The 15,686-nt window shown below is 55.8% G+C and overlaps 4 protein-coding genes across 5 annotated transcripts; 2 read left to right on the top strand and 2 right to left on the bottom strand.

The window, feature by feature from the left end:
- Nucleotides 1–178: 178 nt before the first annotated feature.
- Nucleotides 179–3,655, bottom strand: DPS1 (aspartate--tRNA ligase DPS1). The gene is made up of 11 exons (XM_076645249.1): nucleotides 3,373–3,655; nucleotides 3,125–3,257; nucleotides 2,588–2,738; nucleotides 2,246–2,472; nucleotides 2,007–2,153; nucleotides 1,767–1,926; nucleotides 1,609–1,695; nucleotides 1,220–1,532; nucleotides 973–1,096; nucleotides 694–877; nucleotides 179–553 (listed from the first exon to the last, which is right to left on the bottom strand). The coding sequence occupies exons 1-11, from the start codon at nucleotides 3,441–3,443 to the stop codon at nucleotides 462–464; spliced, it is 1,689 nt and encodes a 562-aa protein (XP_076500698.1). The 5' UTR covers nucleotides 3,444–3,655; the 3' UTR covers nucleotides 179–461.
- Nucleotides 3,656–4,474: 819 nt separating this feature from the next.
- Nucleotides 4,475–6,327, bottom strand: BDY24DRAFT_375216 (uncharacterized protein). The gene is made up of 3 exons (XM_076638514.1): nucleotides 6,175–6,327; nucleotides 5,883–6,074; nucleotides 4,475–5,775 (listed from the first exon to the last, which is right to left on the bottom strand). Exons 1-3 carry the CDS (start codon nucleotides 6,248–6,250, stop codon nucleotides 4,577–4,579), a joined length of 1,467 nt encoding a protein of 488 aa, XP_076500699.1. The 5' UTR covers nucleotides 6,251–6,327; the 3' UTR covers nucleotides 4,475–4,576.
- A 55-nt stretch (nucleotides 6,328–6,382) lies between these two features.
- On the top strand, nucleotides 6,383–11,987 carry BDY24DRAFT_93481 (uncharacterized protein). 2 transcript variants are annotated; one of them, XM_076645251.1, is made up of 5 exons: nucleotides 7,730–7,945; nucleotides 8,040–8,558; nucleotides 8,659–10,612; nucleotides 10,716–11,352; nucleotides 11,441–11,987. In XM_076645251.1, the coding sequence occupies exons 1-5, from the start codon at nucleotides 7,873–7,875 to the stop codon at nucleotides 11,774–11,776; spliced, it is 3,519 nt and encodes a 1,172-aa protein (XP_076500701.1). In that variant the 5' UTR covers nucleotides 7,730–7,872; the 3' UTR covers nucleotides 11,777–11,987. The 2 variants fall into 2 exon arrangements, with proteins under 2 accessions (XP_076500700.1, XP_076500701.1); XM_076645250.1 differs by lacking the exons at nucleotides 8,659–10,612; nucleotides 10,716–11,352; nucleotides 11,441–11,987 and adding an exon at nucleotides 6,383–7,445 and having other exon boundaries at nucleotides 7,919–7,945; nucleotides 8,040–8,385.
- A 1,109-nt stretch (nucleotides 11,988–13,096) lies between these two features.
- BDY24DRAFT_437876 (Zn(II)2Cys6 transcription factor domain-containing protein) lies at nucleotides 13,097–15,685 on the top strand. The gene is made up of 3 exons (XM_076644307.1): nucleotides 13,097–13,290; nucleotides 13,415–13,569; nucleotides 13,718–15,685. Exons 2-3 carry the CDS (start codon nucleotides 13,519–13,521, stop codon nucleotides 15,269–15,271), a joined length of 1,605 nt encoding a protein of 534 aa, XP_076500702.1. The 5' UTR covers nucleotides 13,097–13,290; nucleotides 13,415–13,518; the 3' UTR covers nucleotides 15,272–15,685.
- The last annotated feature ends 1 nt before the right edge of the window (nucleotide 15,686 follows it).

The following is a 15,686-nucleotide window of genomic DNA, read 5'->3' on the forward strand; positions in this document are numbered from 1 at the left end:
TGGCTCGTAGACTCCCTCGAGAGCACAAGGTCGAGAAGCTCAAGAGAGGAAAGTCGGACGGATCGGAGACAGACGCGTCTTCCGGTCGCTCGAAAGAAACGCCTTCCCCCCCCCTTCAGTCAAACCAAAGCTCGGAATTCCGAAGCGTCTTAGATTATATCATCGTTGAAAGGGGTGAGCAAGGAAAGGAAGAACCGGAGACGCGAAGCCGTTTCGAGTGGAACTCGAGAAGGGTGCTGGAACGTTTCTTGGCCTCTCTCTCCCCTCTCCCCACCGTTCCCTCGATGCTGGAACTCCAAAGGGAACAAAGGAATGGCCATGGTTGGTCACTGGGTAGGATCCCGGAAGAGCGACGAGGGGAGTCGTGGATGGGTTCTGCTTCGAACGACCCTTGACCCGCTCGGAAAACGCGTCTAGATTCCATTCATCAATACAAAGATAGTCCTTCTCCTCGACTTTAACTACGGCTCCAACCTCGAAGGATCCCTGGGGAACAACGAAGCCCTCCTGATGTCTCCCAAGTTCAGGTAGAACTGAACGATTCGCTCCAGTCCTGAGCAAAGGCGAACGAAGCAACGAGGTCAGCTCCGTTCTCTCGTCTTTTCGCGTCGCCACCTTCTTTTTCCCAAAGCGTTCTCTCTCCAGACGACTTCTTCGGAACCCATCGCACAGGATAGAAAGATGAGAACTCACCCAATCCAGCTCCAGCATGCGGAGGAGCTCCGAACCTGAACGCGTCCACGTAGCCCTTCATCGACTCGGGATCGACTCCCTTGCCGAGCATCTGCTTGCAGAGGAAGTCGGCGTCGTGGATTCGCTGAGCTCCGGAAAGGATCTCCTCTCCTCGCATGAAGAAATCGTAGGAGTTGGAGTAGTTCTGAGCCGGGAGGGGGGGAGAGGAGGGGAGGGGGAGGGAAGAAGGTCAGTCGTCCGTCCGAGAGCGGGGAGAGGCGAAAGAGGAAGGAGACGTACGGGGTCGGTAGCATCGGGCATGGTGTAGAAAGGTCGAACGGCGAGAGGGAACTTGTCGAGGATGAAGTAATCGGTCTGGTACTTCTCTCGAACGAGAGCTCCGAGGAACTTTTCGTTCTTGGTGCTGTGAGAGACGGAAGGGAAAGATAGAGCTAGAAAGTCAGCTGCTGCTATTTCCTCGATCTAAGAACCAAGCCCAGTTTGAGTCGTTTGGGAGGAAGAAAAAAAACGAAGGCTCGAAACTCACCTCAGATCGTCGAAGTCTCCCAACTCGCTTCCGTCCTCCAACTTGGCTCCGGCGTCCCTCAACATCTTGATGGCGTCCTTGAACTCGAGTCGAACGGTCTTCTCGGGAATGAGGAACTCCTCGGTAGGGAACTGCTTCCTGACGGTCTGAACCTCGGCGAGGTAGGTCGTCTTGAGAGCCTTGAAGATGTGAAGGAGGAGAGCGTCGACGATGTCGACAACCTCGTGGTAGTGCTCCTCGAAGGCCATCTCGAGATCGAGACCCATGAACTCGGTGAGATGTCGGTGAGTGTTGGAGTTCTCGGCTCGGAAGACTGTGGGAAAACAAACGGGGAAGCGTCGAAGGTTGGTTCGAGGACGCGTCGTGATGGCAGATAAAAAGTGACGAACCAGGGGCAATCTCGAAGACTCGCTCCATATCTCCGGCAATACACATCTGCTTGGCGAGCTGAGGAGACTGGGCGAGGAAAGCGGGTCCTGATTGGGGCAAGAAGCGAAGGCAAGGAAATCAGCTCTGAAACGGCTGAGGAGGGTCAGTCTGAACTCACGGTCGAAGTAGGCGACCTTGAAAACACTAGCTCCACTCTCGGTAGCAGCTCCTTGGAGCTTAGGAGTGTGGATCTCGATGAAGTTCTTCTCGACGAGGAACTGCCTGAAGAGGGATCCGACGGCGGACTGGATCTTGAAGATGGAGAGGTTGGTGTCGGTCTGAGGGGAAAGGGGAAGAAAGGAAGAAAGGAAACGGGTCAGTAAGAGGTAGGAGTCCTTCAGGGTCAAGGTGAACTCACTCGGAGATCGATAACTCGGTTGTCGAGCCTGTTCTTGAGCGAGACCTTGACGTAAGTCGCGTCCTCGTTCTCGTGGTCGGCAGCGGATCGAGAAGCGTCGGCGTATCCGATGGGAAGGGTGGTGGAAACCTCGACGAGAGTATGGATCTACCGAGAAGAAGAGATAACAAACCAGAGTCAGCTTCGAGTCTCGAGAAAAGAAGAAAAGAAGGGCGAGGCGAGTTTATCTTCGGACGAACCTTTCGGATCACAACCTCGGCGTCCTGAACACTAGCACTCTTGACGGCCTCGAAAGGAGCCTTGACCTCTCCCTCGACGAGAACGATAGACTCGCTGGGGATAGCGGCGGCGTACTTGACCATCTGCTTGGAGATCTGGTGAGGGTCGTCCTCGTTCTTGGTGACCTCCATCAGCGCCTGAATCGAAGCGGACTGCTGTCGAAGGTTCATGAAGACCATCTTGGCTCCTGAGATGCGAAAAAAGACAGAGAACGAGTGGTCAGTCCGATGAGTCCAAGGGCTCGTAGAGCTGGAGGTTCACGAGGTGAGGAGGGTGAAGGGAAGGAGGAGATCAAAGCTCACCTTGAGCTCGAGAAGTGACGACCCTGGCTCGGAAGTAGACGGTCTCTCCGATGTTGGCAGCAGAGATGTCGGCGATGTTGACTCGAGTTCGTCCCTCTCGGGTAGAAGACTGGTGGAGGGGAAGCTTTCCGTAGTTCTGGGTAGCAGAGTCCTGAGGGGAAGGAAAAGCGAAGGGAAGGAGAAAGAAGAAACGAAGGAGGTCAGCTCGTGTGAGCTCGAAGGCTTCGAAGTGTAGCAAAAAGGGAGACGAGGTGAAGAAAAGGATGGATAACGCATTTGGGAGTTCTTAGAGAGTCTTGAACTGCAACCTAAGGAGCAGGCAAACATCCCTCAAAGAGGACAAGATGCTCGAGAACGGAAGGTCGAGCTTCCTCCTTCCTCGACCTCTTCAGCCCTCCCCCTCCCCCTTCGACCTTCGAACGCCTCCGCAAAGAGTGCTCTTCCGTCAACCGACACGACGACTCGAGGTACCTCCAGATCTCGCAATCTACGCGGAAGGCGAACCAGGAATCGAACGAAACGAGCTCTTGAACTGACCTGATCGTCCTTCTCCTTCTTGATCCTGGCCTGCTCAGCCTCCCTCGCGAGCCTCTGAGCAAGCTTCTCAGCCTTCTCAGCGTCCTTAGCTCGCTTCTTGAGCTCGTTCTTGCTAAGAGGAACTCCGTCGGGTCTGGAAGAGTGCGGAAAGGGAGATAAAGACGGGGGAGAGGAGGGATTAGCTTGAGCTCGAAGGGAGGAGGAGGGAGAAAAGATGGAGAGACGCAGAAAGAAGGTCGTGGGCTCACCCGAGGATAACTTCAGCGGCGGGAGCTGATGGAGTAGCCTGAGGGGCGGGGGTGGGAGTAGGATCAGACATAGTTTGGGTTGGTGGGGGAGGGTGGTGGGTGTTGCGAGATTGAGATGAGCTCGCAAAACGGTCGGGAGGGTGAAGTCGATTTCGAGTCACGGAGAGGACTCAAGGAAGAGAGGTTAGCAACCGTTCAACCCGATAGAGATGGCTTACTGAAATTGTGAAAGCGCTCTAGTAACCTGGCTTTCATTTCCTGCGGAAAAAAAGTGGAAGAAAGGCCGTCGACTGGACCTGAGCTGCCTCTTTTCGTCCGCGTCGACTCGTTCCCTTCTTCCCTTTCGTTCTGTCGAGTAGCGGCTCCACCTGCACGGTGAACCTTGGATGACAGCACAAGCGATCAATATTGAGTAGAACTACAGTGATTTAGGGATAGATAGAACGCGAACATGGCCTTGACTCCTTGTCGTCCCTCGTCGTCTCTGTCGACCTCAACGCCCGTCATCACCTCTCTACACCCTACACACCGAAAACGAATCTTGCTCACCCTCCATCCGATCTGGTACAGCTCCAAACTGATCGCAGCCCTCCTCGTCCTCCGTCGCGTCCCAAGACGAAGTCGACGACCCCCAACACGGAACGACCATCTCCTCGATTGGCTCCTCTTTCTCTTCCTCGTTGTATTCGATGTCCACATCGGCGAAGAGTAACTGTAAAAATGCCTGAGCGGATCGCAGCTGTCTCTCTGTCTGATCCGGCTCAGAAACGACGATAATCGGAGGGATGGAGAGGACGGGAGCGGGTTCGACTTCACAGGCTGCGTTGATCCAAGCGAGAGCGGTGTCCCAGTTCATGGGGACGGCTTTGAAGGAGTGACTCGTGAGAGTGATGGTGGAGTAAAGAGAGAAAGGAGGACGAAGTCAGCGACGCGTCGAGAGCAGTGAGGAGCTTGGTTTTGAGATGTTCCTGACAAATGATCGCTCGTCGAATTGTCAGGTGGTAGATAGCTGCGAATTGAGAGGCATACGGTTTGTGAGAATTGAATGAGAGAGCGAAGAGGAAGAAGAGGGCAACAAAGGGAGGAAGAAGGATCGAGACGCGTCGCGGTTTCGTCCCTGTGTCTCCTGCTTTACATCGCTCACCTCCGCCTGAAAGCCACAAAAAGTGAACAATAGATATGTAGGTAGCCTAGCGTACTATATTCAAAACACTCCATCCAACGCATCCCACCAACCTCTCCTCTCCCTCACCCACTCCCTCACTTCCGGACTCCCCAAACAAGCCCTCATCCGCTCCTTGTCCTCCTCAGTCCACCAGCCCACCCCACCTTCCCTCCTCATCCTCGCTTCCCAGGAATCATACCCCTTCACCGTCGCAACCTTCTCCACCCGCTTCAGCGCCTCGTCAAACTCCTTCCTCCCGACCAAGGGGAGGAGGAGAGCGCGAAGGTGGAGCTCGCAGAGGAGGATCAAGGGGTCGGAAGGGTGGTACTGAGAGGGAAGGGCGAGGTAGGTGGAGATGAGATGAGGGGTTAAAGGCTGGGAGGGGTACATTGCTTTGAGGCGAGTGACCGTTGGCGAAAGAGGACGGGCGACCGACGACGACGACGACGACGACGACGACGCGGATCCGTTGGATTTGTTCTTGAGGTTCTCCTGCAGCAACTCCCAAATCCTATCCCTGTGGAACCTTACTCCCGCCCTCCCGAAATCCAAGCCTCCACCGACCCTATCCGGCCCTCCCTCCCACGCCTCCAGGAAACTGTCCCGTCCGACGTACACCCCCCTCAGAGAATCCACCGCTCGGATCATCTCCTGCGCCTCCTTCCTATCGAAATGCAACATTTCCATCCCTCCTCCAGCAGCGACCTCCTTCGCTCGAGCAGCAGCGTTCGGACCGTCCCTAGCCGCTCGAAACGCGATCTCCTCCTGCCTCGAACGCGACAGGTTCTCCTCCAAAGGAGAGTAGTGCTCGATTCGCGTCCACGTGTGTTGGTGTTTCGTGGTCAAGCTTTCGAGGAAAAACTTCCAGGAGGAACCTTCGGACGAAGGGAGGGAGGCGTAGCCTTGGAGGAGGAGGAGGTTTCGGTAAGGGTCGGTTTCGAAGAGACGAGGGTAGAGGTGACGCAGGTAGTTGAGGTGGGAGCGAGGGACGGCTGGTGCGAGGAGAGGATTGGCGGTGAGGGGCGTGAGGGGGGTGAAGGAGGTGGTCAAGGGGGTGAAGGTTGAGGAGGAAGGCGACGGGGAGGAGGAGGACGGGACGACGGTGGGCTGATGAACGACTGCTTGAACGAGTTTCCTGAACTGGCTTCGAGGTGGAGGGATGGTTGGGAAGTGGTAGGTTGTGAGATCCGTGAAGACGTCGAGTGCGAACGTCGTGGCGTTCAGGGAGGGAGCTCGATCTACAGAACGACGGAGGAGGGAAGCCCAAAAACGAGGTGAGCTCGAGTCGTCCTTCCCTCCCTTCTTTTTGTCTCCCTTTTTTGAAGCTCGTTTCTTCCAGACTCACCTACTATGATATCCAAAAACTCCGGAGCCTTATCCCATCTGACTTTGGAGTTTGCCTTCAAGAACCACTCCCCTATGACTTCGACGGCTTGTCTGAGCTCCTGCTCGTTGGACGCTTCCTTGAGCAGATCCTTCAAGACCGAGTTGGATCGAGAGGGAGAGGAGTGAAGGGATCGACAGGGGACGATAGGGACTGCGTGATCGGAAGCAGATAGAGAGGGTGGGTCCGGAAGCTGATTAGCTTTCGAGGGTCGAGGTCGAGGGAAGGAGAAGGAGAAAGAGGTTGAGCTCACAAAGGAAGTGTTGAAGAGAGGCGGGGAGGGAACCGATCCGAGGCGAGATCATCGTCCGAGAAGAAACTAAGAGCATGGCTTTGGAAACGGAAGACAAGAGAAGAAAGAGAAGAAGTTTTTCCTCGTTGCTGGTCGTTGGAAGGAGAAGGAGACCAAAAAAAGAAACGAGCTGTTCAGGCGAAATCGCGGACCTCGCTTTCTCTCCTCCAACGCTCTCCTTCTTCAGCTTCTCTCCTCCCTCCTCCTTGCACCCCTCCCCCTCCTCGCCCCTCCCTATCGAGGACACGCTCGTCTCTCAGAGGAGGGTCAACTCTTCATCCCAAAATATCTACGGATTCGCCGCCTGTCGTGGAAGGAATGAGCTCGCCGTCTTCCTCCTCCTCCGCCCTCCCTCCTCCTGCGAGCTCGATTCCTTCCCTCTCCGCCTCTCGGACTCCCTCCTTCCCCTCTACGCTTCAGTTCGGACAGTATCCACGAAGATCTACCTCGGAACGAATCCCTCTACCCTCTTTCGATCACCCTCCTCCTCGTCCTCTACAACCTCCTTCTCCTCGTCCTGCTCCTGCCGACCTTCAAGCTGAGGAGTCAAAAGGAGACGCTCCTTCACGTGCCTCGTCCTCGTCTTCCTCTCATCAACTACCAACAGATCAGACGGATTCGTCGTCGGATACTCAAGGAGACGATCTTCAAGGCGTCAACAGGACTCGATCGGAGCAGCTCGCAGGAGGAGGAGGAGGAGTGAGAAGGAAGGCGACCTCGTCGACGGTGACATCCGTAAACGATTCCACTCCTCCAACGAGGGAGTATAATCTACCTGGAGCAGTAGGAGAGAGTAGCGAGTCTCTAGAGGAGGACACCCGAAGAAGCTCGCTCAAACCAAGCGGATCTACAGGAGGAGGAGGAGGAGGGAGGAAACGAGCCATCACTTGGGGAGGAAGCGCTTCAGCTCATCCTCTCTCTCCTTCCCTCCCCTCCCCCTCTAGAGAACCTTCCAACTCCTCTCCTTTCTTCCAACAAGCCAACACCACCAGCTCCTCCTCGCATCGTCCTCAGCATGGTACTCACCCTCCTTCCAACTCGACCACTCGTCCGCGTCGTCGGTCTCGTCCTCCTCCCCTCCAAACCCATCTCCTCCTCTCGCCGTCCTCCTCAGGAACCTTCTTTCACCCTTCTCCACCAATAATTCTCCATACAGCAACAGACGATTCTCGGCACCCTCTTCACTCAGCGCGAGCTTCCTCCTCTACCTCCTCTTCACCGCTTCGGAATCAGCATCAGCACGAACCCAATTCGACCTCCTCCCCTTCACGTTCCTCCTCTTCTCAACATCACAACCTTCTCTCTCCCATCAACGACAACGACGAAAACGACGACTACGACGACTACGAAGCCAGTCCCATCTCTCCTTCTCGACAACTTCTCTCTCCCTCTCCCTCAACTCTAGGAAACGGAATCCAAGGTCGACCTCCGAGTCGATCCGTCTCACACCACAGCGCCGCTTCCTCGTCAGGGAGCAGGATTCGAAGCAACTCCTCTTCGTCGTCGGGATTTAGGGTTGCAAGGGAGACGAGCATCGGGAGCAGGAAGGGGAAAGAGAGGGAGGGGGAGGAGGCGAGGGAGAAGGAGAAGGAGAGGGAGAAGAAGGAAAGGAAGGCGGCGGAGAAGAAGGAGAGGGAGAGAGAGAGGAGATATCTTGAAATGAGGCAGGAGCAGGTGGGGAGGAACGATTTCGGGTTCGGAGTAGCGTCGAGTCCAGCAGGGAGTGAAGCTCGTGAGTCGCTTCGACGCGTCGTGTTCACTCTGCCTTCGATCAGAACACTGACCTACCTCGCTTCTTCTTCAATCCATCTACGCCGTTCATCCAGGACTTGAAGCATTCCTCGCCGACGCCGGAATTCGAGAGGCTCTCCGAAGCATCTCGTCCGTGGGCTCCTCAACTACCACCACCACCACCCAACCTCCTTCCTCTCCCTCGACCTCTCTTCTTCCCGGAGCATCTCCCTCTCATCAATCCACACCTCAAAAACCCCATCGTCAAACTTCGATTGGCTCCTCCCCTCTCAAACCAGACTTCCCTCCCACGCCAACCCAAACGAACTTCCCTCTCTTTCGTCGTCAGAGTACGGAGGGTTCGATCAAGTCTCCTGCGGGTCACGCGAGTGGTGGGAGGACGAGAACGATGAGCAGCTTAACGCTGGGTGGCCTGGGGAAGGGAGGGTCGACGGGAGTGGGGTCGAGTTCGAGTTTGGGAGGGAAGGCAGGAGGAGGAGCGGAGAAGTTAAAGAAAGCGTTTGGAGTGACGGGGAGACCGTCGACGGAGAAGGTACCGGAGTCGGTTCTGACGGCTGAGGAGAAGGAGATAAGGTTGGAAGCCGAGTTTGACGGTACGCTTCGCTCTTTCCCTTCCTTCAACGTTTGGCGATCCCGACGCGTCGAGAATCGAGCCTGACTTCGGTTCTCTTTTGACTTCCTCTTCATCCTCAGCCAAAATTGGCAAAGCCGAAGCCGCTCTCTTCTCCCACCCTACCGCCATCGCCAATGCTCAAATCTACAAATCAGCCATGGTCCACCGCTACGCCATCATCGACGTCCCGATGAACGCAGGAGAACCCGCTCTGTCCCTCCTCAACGTCGCTCGATGGAAGGAGAAGACCCTCGAGGCCCAACGCCGTCGTCGAACTTGGGAGCAAAGTCGGTTGTCGCGCACGACGACGGACGGAGGAGACGGATGGAGGAGTTCGGAGTCGTTTGGAAGTCCTCGAGCAGGAGCGGGAACACCTCTCTCGAACGGGAACCAGAGGACGACCTCGTCGAATGGGTATCCTCCTCGGTCGTCAGTCGCTGGACCGAGCATGAGTACGTCGTCGTTCGAAGATGGATCGGTCGGAGCGAACCTGAGGAGCTACAAGTTCGGAGGAGAAGCCAACTCGTCGACGCGTCGGACGTCTCGATCCTCGAACGGGATGCACCCTTACCAGCCAGCGTCCCTCAAGAAGGAGAAGATCTTCCCCTGGTCCATCGACGCTCACGACGTTGCACTGTTCGATGCGTCAGGAGGAAAGGTCGACGAGATGCTCGACTTCGGAGGAGGAGGGAGGTCGACGGAGGAGTTTCATCCACTCAGTCGGGTTGCGAGTCCTCTCCCCACGGTCCAGGAGGTCCTCGACGGTCAGGCGAAGAGAGCCGAGGCGTCCAGCAGTACCTACGGCTCCCCGAAATCGGGCAAGGAACCCCTTCTCGCCTCTCCTCCTCCTCGACGAAGTCTCTCTCCTCTCCCGACCCACTACCCTCGACCTTCCTCGCCTCTCTCGAACGGTCAACAACTCCACCACTTCCCCAACTCTGGACTCTCCCCTCCTCGTCCTCCCGCCGTCTCTCGATCTTCGTCCTTCACCCGCAAAAACCCAACTCGAACCCCTCTCACCTCCCTCCTCACCTCACCCAGCCAACTTCAACGACCTCACCTCGGGGAACACACCGTCTCTTCCCCTCTCGCGTTAACTCCAACCCTCAGCATGACCCCGGCAGTCGTCAATCTCAACGACCGACGAGGATCGCTTCCCGACGGAGCTCCAGGCTCTCCCTTCAACTCAACTCCTCGCCACAACCACCATCAATCCCTCTCCTCCGGTCTCCCTCCTCCTCGAACCAACACCCTCTCCCTCACCCAATCTCTCTCAGGCGGCGGTCGAGCCTCCTCTCCCAACCCGACCAACCTCAGTCCTCCCTCGGCTCCTTCCTCGACTCGCCCAACCCACATCCGTCGTCAATCCGACCAACCTCGAATGGTCCTCGTTCCCAAGGGTCCTTACAAGACTCGAGCGACAGCCAAAATCAAACGACTCGAGGACGGACTCGACTCTCGGTCGGAGGACGAGTATCGAGAGGAGCATCTCAGCGAGCAAGACGTCCCAGGAGCCAAGTCGTTCCTCTCGAAACGATCCGCTTCCGTCGAGGCTTTCCACCCTCAACACCCTCATCATCCTCACATGGGGAGACTGCATCCTCACTCCATCAAGGGGAGAGTCACGGGGATGTTCGCCAACTCTCGAGACGTCTCTCCCCAAGGATCGGACGCCGACGAACCCTTCGTTTCCGCTTCCAACGTCGGAGATCGAGACGCTTTCGGTTGGAGGATGGGTGGATCAGGACGAACGAAGGGAGTCCTTCGGAAGTTTGCTCGAGCGCCGTTCTCGAACTCGTCGTCGTCGAGGAGGTTGGGAGGAGATCTGATGGAAGGGATGATGACGAAGGGAGAGGAGTCGGAGCAGATTGAATACCTCGAGAGGGAGTTTGGAGCTGGCGAGTTTGGGGAGGAGTACTCGAGTGACACGGATGTGGCGGTGACGTTTGATCGGAGGAAGGATTGGGAGTTGGACAGGGTGAGGAGTAGAGGGGAGGTGGAGAGGGAGAGGGAGATTTGCAGGGAAAAGAAACAGTGAGTTCTTCGCACCGCTCTTTCCGTTGTCGACGCGTCGAATCGAAAAAACGAACGAACGAGATTTCTGACGCGTCTTTCGCTTCCTTCGTTCTCGCTCCAGGTTCCTCTTGACCATTCGCCCTTCCGTGAACACGTTCGACGCCGCTCTCTTCGAATCCAAACAGTCCTTCCTCTCCCTCCACGATCAGCTCAACTCGTACATCCAAGTCACCTACGATCGCTTCGGAATCCAACTCTCCCACGCACCTCTCTCGCCTCAGATCCTTCAGTTCGAAGACCTCCCTCCTCTCCACCCACTCCCCCGTCCCCTCTCAACTGTGGGTGAGGTCACGGAGACGCTTCAACCTCTTCGACTCGACGGACCAGCAGCACTCAACGAAGAGGACGAGTCTCCCACCTCCTCGTTCAGGAAAACTCGAGCTCACTTCCTCGCTTCGAACGTTCGACAACGTCGTCGCTCCTCCGTATCTTCGGCTAGCCTACAGTCGTTGGCGAACCTAGCGGAGCACCAAGCGAAGGCCAAGTCGAGATCGAGGGAAAGGAACATGGAGGAGGAGTTGTCGATGGAGGAGATAACGATCGAGGAGTTGGAGGAGAGGTTGGAGCTCGTGAGAGATGGGTGGAAGGCGTTGGGAGAGAGGGTTCGGACTCTTGCCGAGGGAAGAGCGAAAGCTATGGCCTGTTATCCGAAGCTGAAGGATTCGACGATGGATTTGCTGGCGGAGAGAGCGGAAAAGGTGAGTTCTCGACTTCCAAGGACGACGCGTCGTCTCTTCGCTCTGACTGACTCTCTTCTTCTTGATATTGTTCGATCTCCTTTCACAGCGTCAACTCCTCGAACCCCAATCCTTCACACCCGTCTCGATCCGTACTCCTCGAACCGAAGCTGTCCTCGGAAGCATCAGCGAAGGGCTCCTCTTGGTCGCTACCTTCGCCCTTCGAATCGCCTTCGAGTTCGGATCCAGGTTCATTCGCACCCTCTGCGCTCTCTTCTGGTACCTCGTCTCGCCGTTGACGTGGCCGAGGAGGGTGGTGGTGTGGTTCTTTGAGCCCATCGTCAGTCCGTTGACGAGTGGGTTCAGGAGGGGTTGCCATTTGGCGGGGTGTGCGGTGCTGGTGCTGGCGGTGGGATTGGTTTGCGTTGCGTTCGGGGAGGAGTAGGAATAGTTCTTAATCGTTGTTTACTTTCCGTTTATCTTGTTGTAGTCGTATCTATCTCTTCGCTCGCTTTGAGCGTTCTCGCTTTTTTCTCTCGTGCTCGCTCGCTTCGCTTTTCTTTTTGCTGTTCCTTTCTTCCCATCTACCTACCTACGTATACCCACTCGCATCGTCACGTACTGCTCATGATATTGAACCTTGGTTTCAATCCCGATCACTGAGCAGAGAGCACAAGAACGGGATAGAGAGGAAAGAAAGGGAGAGGTGCGTTTTGAGATCTCGCCGCGTCGCTGAAGAGACCCCAGCCGTCCTTTTTTGACACGATTATAGAAACGGGTTTGTGCAAGAGGGTCAAAAACTCCGAAACTAGAGAAGCGTCGCGGGAGCCTGCACGTGGGAGGCAGGGGGCGTCGCTTTCCTGAAGGCGACGCGTCGTCTCAAGGACCACGAAAAACAAAGCCGCTCATTGATGGATGAAGTCTGACTCGGTGCTGAATGAACGCTACTCCGTTCCGATCAGTAGAGACTAGCTTGAGAGTCGACCTGAAACCTCTTCGTGAACGAAAAACGGTTTGAAGATGGCGAGCGACGCGCTCGATGGGTGAAGCCTCCTTGACTCTCTCTTTCTGAGTCTGGTTCTTTCAGCGACTTGGGGTAGAAAAGATGGCCAGGCCCGTGAAAGGTACCAAGAGACTGGGCAGCAAAATTTGATAAGCTCAAAGGGGGTTTTAGAGCGTGAAAGGAGCAACCGTTCCAATCTACGCTTGAGCTGATCACCCGCGCACGATGTTATCTTCCACGCCCGTGACCTAGTGGAAACCTGTGGAGAAGAAGACCTCTAAAGCTGAGCTCCAGAAGGGGCCCTCTCGACCTTCTTGGTAGCTTCTGAAAGGAGAAAAGCGAGACGAGACGCGTCCTTTCGACGTCGTGTCTTCCTTTTTCGCTCTTCAGCTGGAAAAAACTTGCTTGGAAGGGAGCTGAAAGGAGGAGGAGTCGGAAGTAAAGAGATGAGAGTCAATCCGAGAGACTCAAGGGGGGGAAAGGTGGAAGAGACAAGAAACCTTCCAAGAGGTCATCGAGAGGGAGGCGGTCCCTTTTCGGTTCTTCTTCTCAGCGCTCGCGTTCCCTTCTCCCTACTAGACTGAGAGAAGGAGGAAGTATAGTTCAGGCTGATCCAGGGCCAAGGAGCTAGTTTGAGGCTTGGACTTGTGCGAGGAAAGGATGAAAAGTTGGTCTTGAACTGGAGCTAGAACGAGAGACGAAAAGAGGCGTTTTTGTATTTGGTGTTGGCGGGAGCGAACTTGCCCTGACCTTCTTCTTTCACTTTCGTTCTTTTTGGGCCAACCTTCTCTTCCTCCCTTCCCGACCACCATCTCCCCTCTCACGAGCATCTTCCCTCCTTTTCTTCCTTCTCGTCTCCCCTTTTCACTCTCTTCGATCCCTCCTACAAGAGAACAGCCAACGATCCAGGACGACCGACCTCGTTCAAGCTTCAACGACCTCTCCTCCTTCGTCAGGTGAGCCCTCTTCTCCTTCGTTTCCCTCCTTCCTCTTTCTCGCTCTCTCTCTTCTTTCCTCAAAAGGACTCCCAACTGATCTTGTACCTCTTCTCTTCGTCCCCTCCATCTTCGTATCTCGTAGATAACCATCCCCCACCTCGTCCTCCCCAGCCTCCCTCGGCTCCGTCAGATCCAATCTCCTCCCTCCCTCTCCACCAAACATCTCCTCTTCCCTCTCTGTCTAGCATGTCTCCTACAGCTGCAGATGTCTCAGAAGCCCCCAGAGGTCATCAAAGAGTAAGTTTGGCTCTTTCTACGTTCCTCTCTTTGGAAGGTCGTGCTTGCTGCGCTGTCCGCCTCCCCCGAAGGACCTCTTTTTCTCCTTTCGTTCTGAGCTCGTTCTCCTTCGAATCCATGCTGACCCTCCCTTCTTCCTTTTCAACAGGTTGGGATGGCCTGCACGTACTGTCGAAGACGAAAAATCCGCTGCAACGGACAGGAACCCTGCAGTACCTGCGTTCGAACCAAGAGGACGGACTGCATCTACGCCGCCGTCGACCCCAAGGCTTCTACGACGGTGAAGGAGCGTCGACAAGCCTCCTATCCTCAACAAACTTCCTCTTCAGCTGGAGGTAGAGGTAGAGGTGGAGCGGTCAGAGGTGTAGGAGCAGCGAGACAGAGGAAGGCTGCTGGAGGGAGGAAGAAGAAGGCTTCGAAAGGGAGCGACGACGACGACGATTTCTACGGAGGCGAGCCTCTCAGGGAGGTGGGACCAGGAAGAGTCATCCTCAGCGTCGGAAGCATCCCCAGTAGACGTCCAACTCGAAACGAACAGTCCTCGTCCGGTCACTCCTCCACCTCCAGTCCACCCGTCACTCCTCGAAGCGCGTCGGAAGCGGAATGGGATCGATCTCCTCTCCACCCTCACTCCGACCTCCACTCTTCCTCCAAGGCCCACTACACTCATCCTCCCATCACTCAATCCTCCAACTACTCCTATTCTTCTTCGCCGTCCTCCTACGCCTCGTCGCCCAACCCAGCTCTCTCGGCGAGATCGTCTCCCAACGTCGGACCAGGAGGATCCCTCCCTTCGTGGGTCCCGTCGTGGACTCCTTCCGCTACGAGTCCCTTCTTCCCTTCGGTTCTCCTCGGATCCGGATACACGTACGACGACGACGCCAAACTCGATCGAGAGCAGCGAACCATCCTCCCAGGCGCGTCGCCCTCGAAATCGTCACCTCTCCAGGCTCTTCACGATCTCCCCACCTCCCAGCAAAAGCAGCAACATCGAGAGCAGCAGCAACAGAGGCTTCAAGGCTTGCCGTTCCCGTCGTCTTCTTCAGGATCAGGAACCCAGTCGGTCCTCGGATTCAATACGAACAACAACAAGTCGTTGGAACAGCAGATCCCTCTCTACCCGTACCCCAACTCCTCGCCTTCCTCTTCTTCCAACCTCAACCAATCCACTCTCCTCGCTCCTTCCGCCATCACTCCCGACCTCTACCAATCTCCTCTCCCCGAGAGCGAGTACGGCGTCGCGTTCGACCACATCCACGCCTACCCTTCCTCCTTCATGATCGCAAACCAACCCTCCTTCATCCATCATCGATCCAATTCGTCCCACTCCACCACTTCCACCTTCTCGGACTCCTACTCGAGCCTCGACGGGAACGGAAACGGACAGTACCAACTCCCAGGCTCCTCCTCCTCCGCCCAACGATCCTACTCCTCCACCGTCCCCAGGAGATCGAGCAACCTCTCCGATCACAGCCAGTACTCCCTCAAGCACAGGGCCCAAACGGACGGAGCGACTCCTCACAACTCGAGTCTCCTCGCGGACCATCTCGCTCTCTTCGAGGGCTTGGACGGAACCTACGCGTCGGACGACGACTCGTTCGCTCTGGACCTCTCCATCGGAGAAGAAGGAGATCATCACGACGGTGACGGTTTCTTGGATGCTGGAATCACCGGATGGACTGGAGGAGACTACACGTTCTGAGGCGATGGTTTGGAAGGGTTCTCTTGGGTCGGATCGTTCGCTTTTTCTTCTTTCTCTTCTTTTTTGGGTTTTTGGGTTCGTTCGTTTCTCGGTCTCGTTTCGGTTTCTGGGTTTACTCTTTTTTTTTGCGTCTCCTCCCCTCCTCTCTCTCTCTTTCTTTTCCTCTCCTTCACTTTAATTTCACTTTACTTTACTGTACTCTACCCTACCTACTACCCTCCATCTAGTCCCTCCCACTCTCCCTCTCTCTCCCCCGCTCTCGTCTCGTCTCCTTTTCGTCTCCCTCGGTTTCTCAATTTGTACGTTTAGCGAAAAGGTTTTTGGCTCGATTCAGTTCTTGCTTGCCTACCTCTTTCTTCCCGTTCTGTCTCTCTATTTCTCTCTCGTTCGGTTTCTGCCTTTGTGTTTCTTTAGC

The sequence above is a fragment of the Mrakia frigida genome (assembly GCF_051309035.1).
Source record: "Mrakia frigida strain ATCC 22029 unplaced genomic scaffold BDY24scaffold_2, whole genome shotgun sequence".
In the NCBI taxonomy this organism is placed as follows: domain Eukaryota; kingdom Fungi; phylum Basidiomycota; class Tremellomycetes; order Cystofilobasidiales; family Mrakiaceae; genus Mrakia; species Mrakia frigida.

Coding starts and splice junctions, on each gene's coding strand:
- DPS1 (XM_076645249.1), bottom strand. CDS start 3,443: ATGTCTGATCCTACTCCCACCCCCGCCCCTCAGGCTACTCCATCAGCT. Junction 1,927..2,006: donor ACCGAGTTATCGATCTCCGA/GTGAGTTCACCT, acceptor CTTTCCCCTCAG/ACCGACACCAACCTCTCCAT. Junction 1,097..1,219: donor GGAGACTTCGACGATCTGAG/GTGAGTTTCGAG, acceptor CGTCTCTCACAG/CACCAAGAACGAAAAGTTCC.
- BDY24DRAFT_375216 (XM_076638514.1), bottom strand. CDS start 6,250: ATGCTCTTAGTTTCTTCTCGGACGATGATCTCGCCTCGGATCGGTTCC. Junction 6,075..6,174: donor CTCTCTTCAACACTTCCTTT/GTGAGCTCAACC, acceptor CCGATCACGCAG/TCCCTATCGTCCCCTGTCGA. Junction 5,776..5,882: donor GTTTTTGGATATCATAGTAG/GTGAGTCTGGAA, acceptor GTCGTTCTGTAG/ATCGAGCTCCCTCCCTGAAC.
- BDY24DRAFT_93481 (XM_076645251.1), top strand. CDS start 7,873: ATGAGGCAGGAGCAGGTGGGGAGGAACGATTTCGGGTTCGGAGTAGCG. Junction 7,946..8,039: donor TCCAGCAGGGAGTGAAGCTC/GTGAGTCGCTTC, acceptor CCGTTCATCCAG/GACTTGAAGCATTCCTCGCC. Junction 8,559..8,658: donor GTTGGAAGCCGAGTTTGACG/GTACGCTTCGCT, acceptor CTTCATCCTCAG/CCAAAATTGGCAAAGCCGAA.
- BDY24DRAFT_437876 (XM_076644307.1), top strand. CDS start 13,519: ATGTCTCCTACAGCTGCAGATGTCTCAGAAGCCCCCAGAGGTCATCAA. Junction 13,570..13,717: donor CCCCCAGAGGTCATCAAAGA/GTAAGTTTGGCT, acceptor CCTTTTCAACAG/GTTGGGATGGCCTGCACGTA.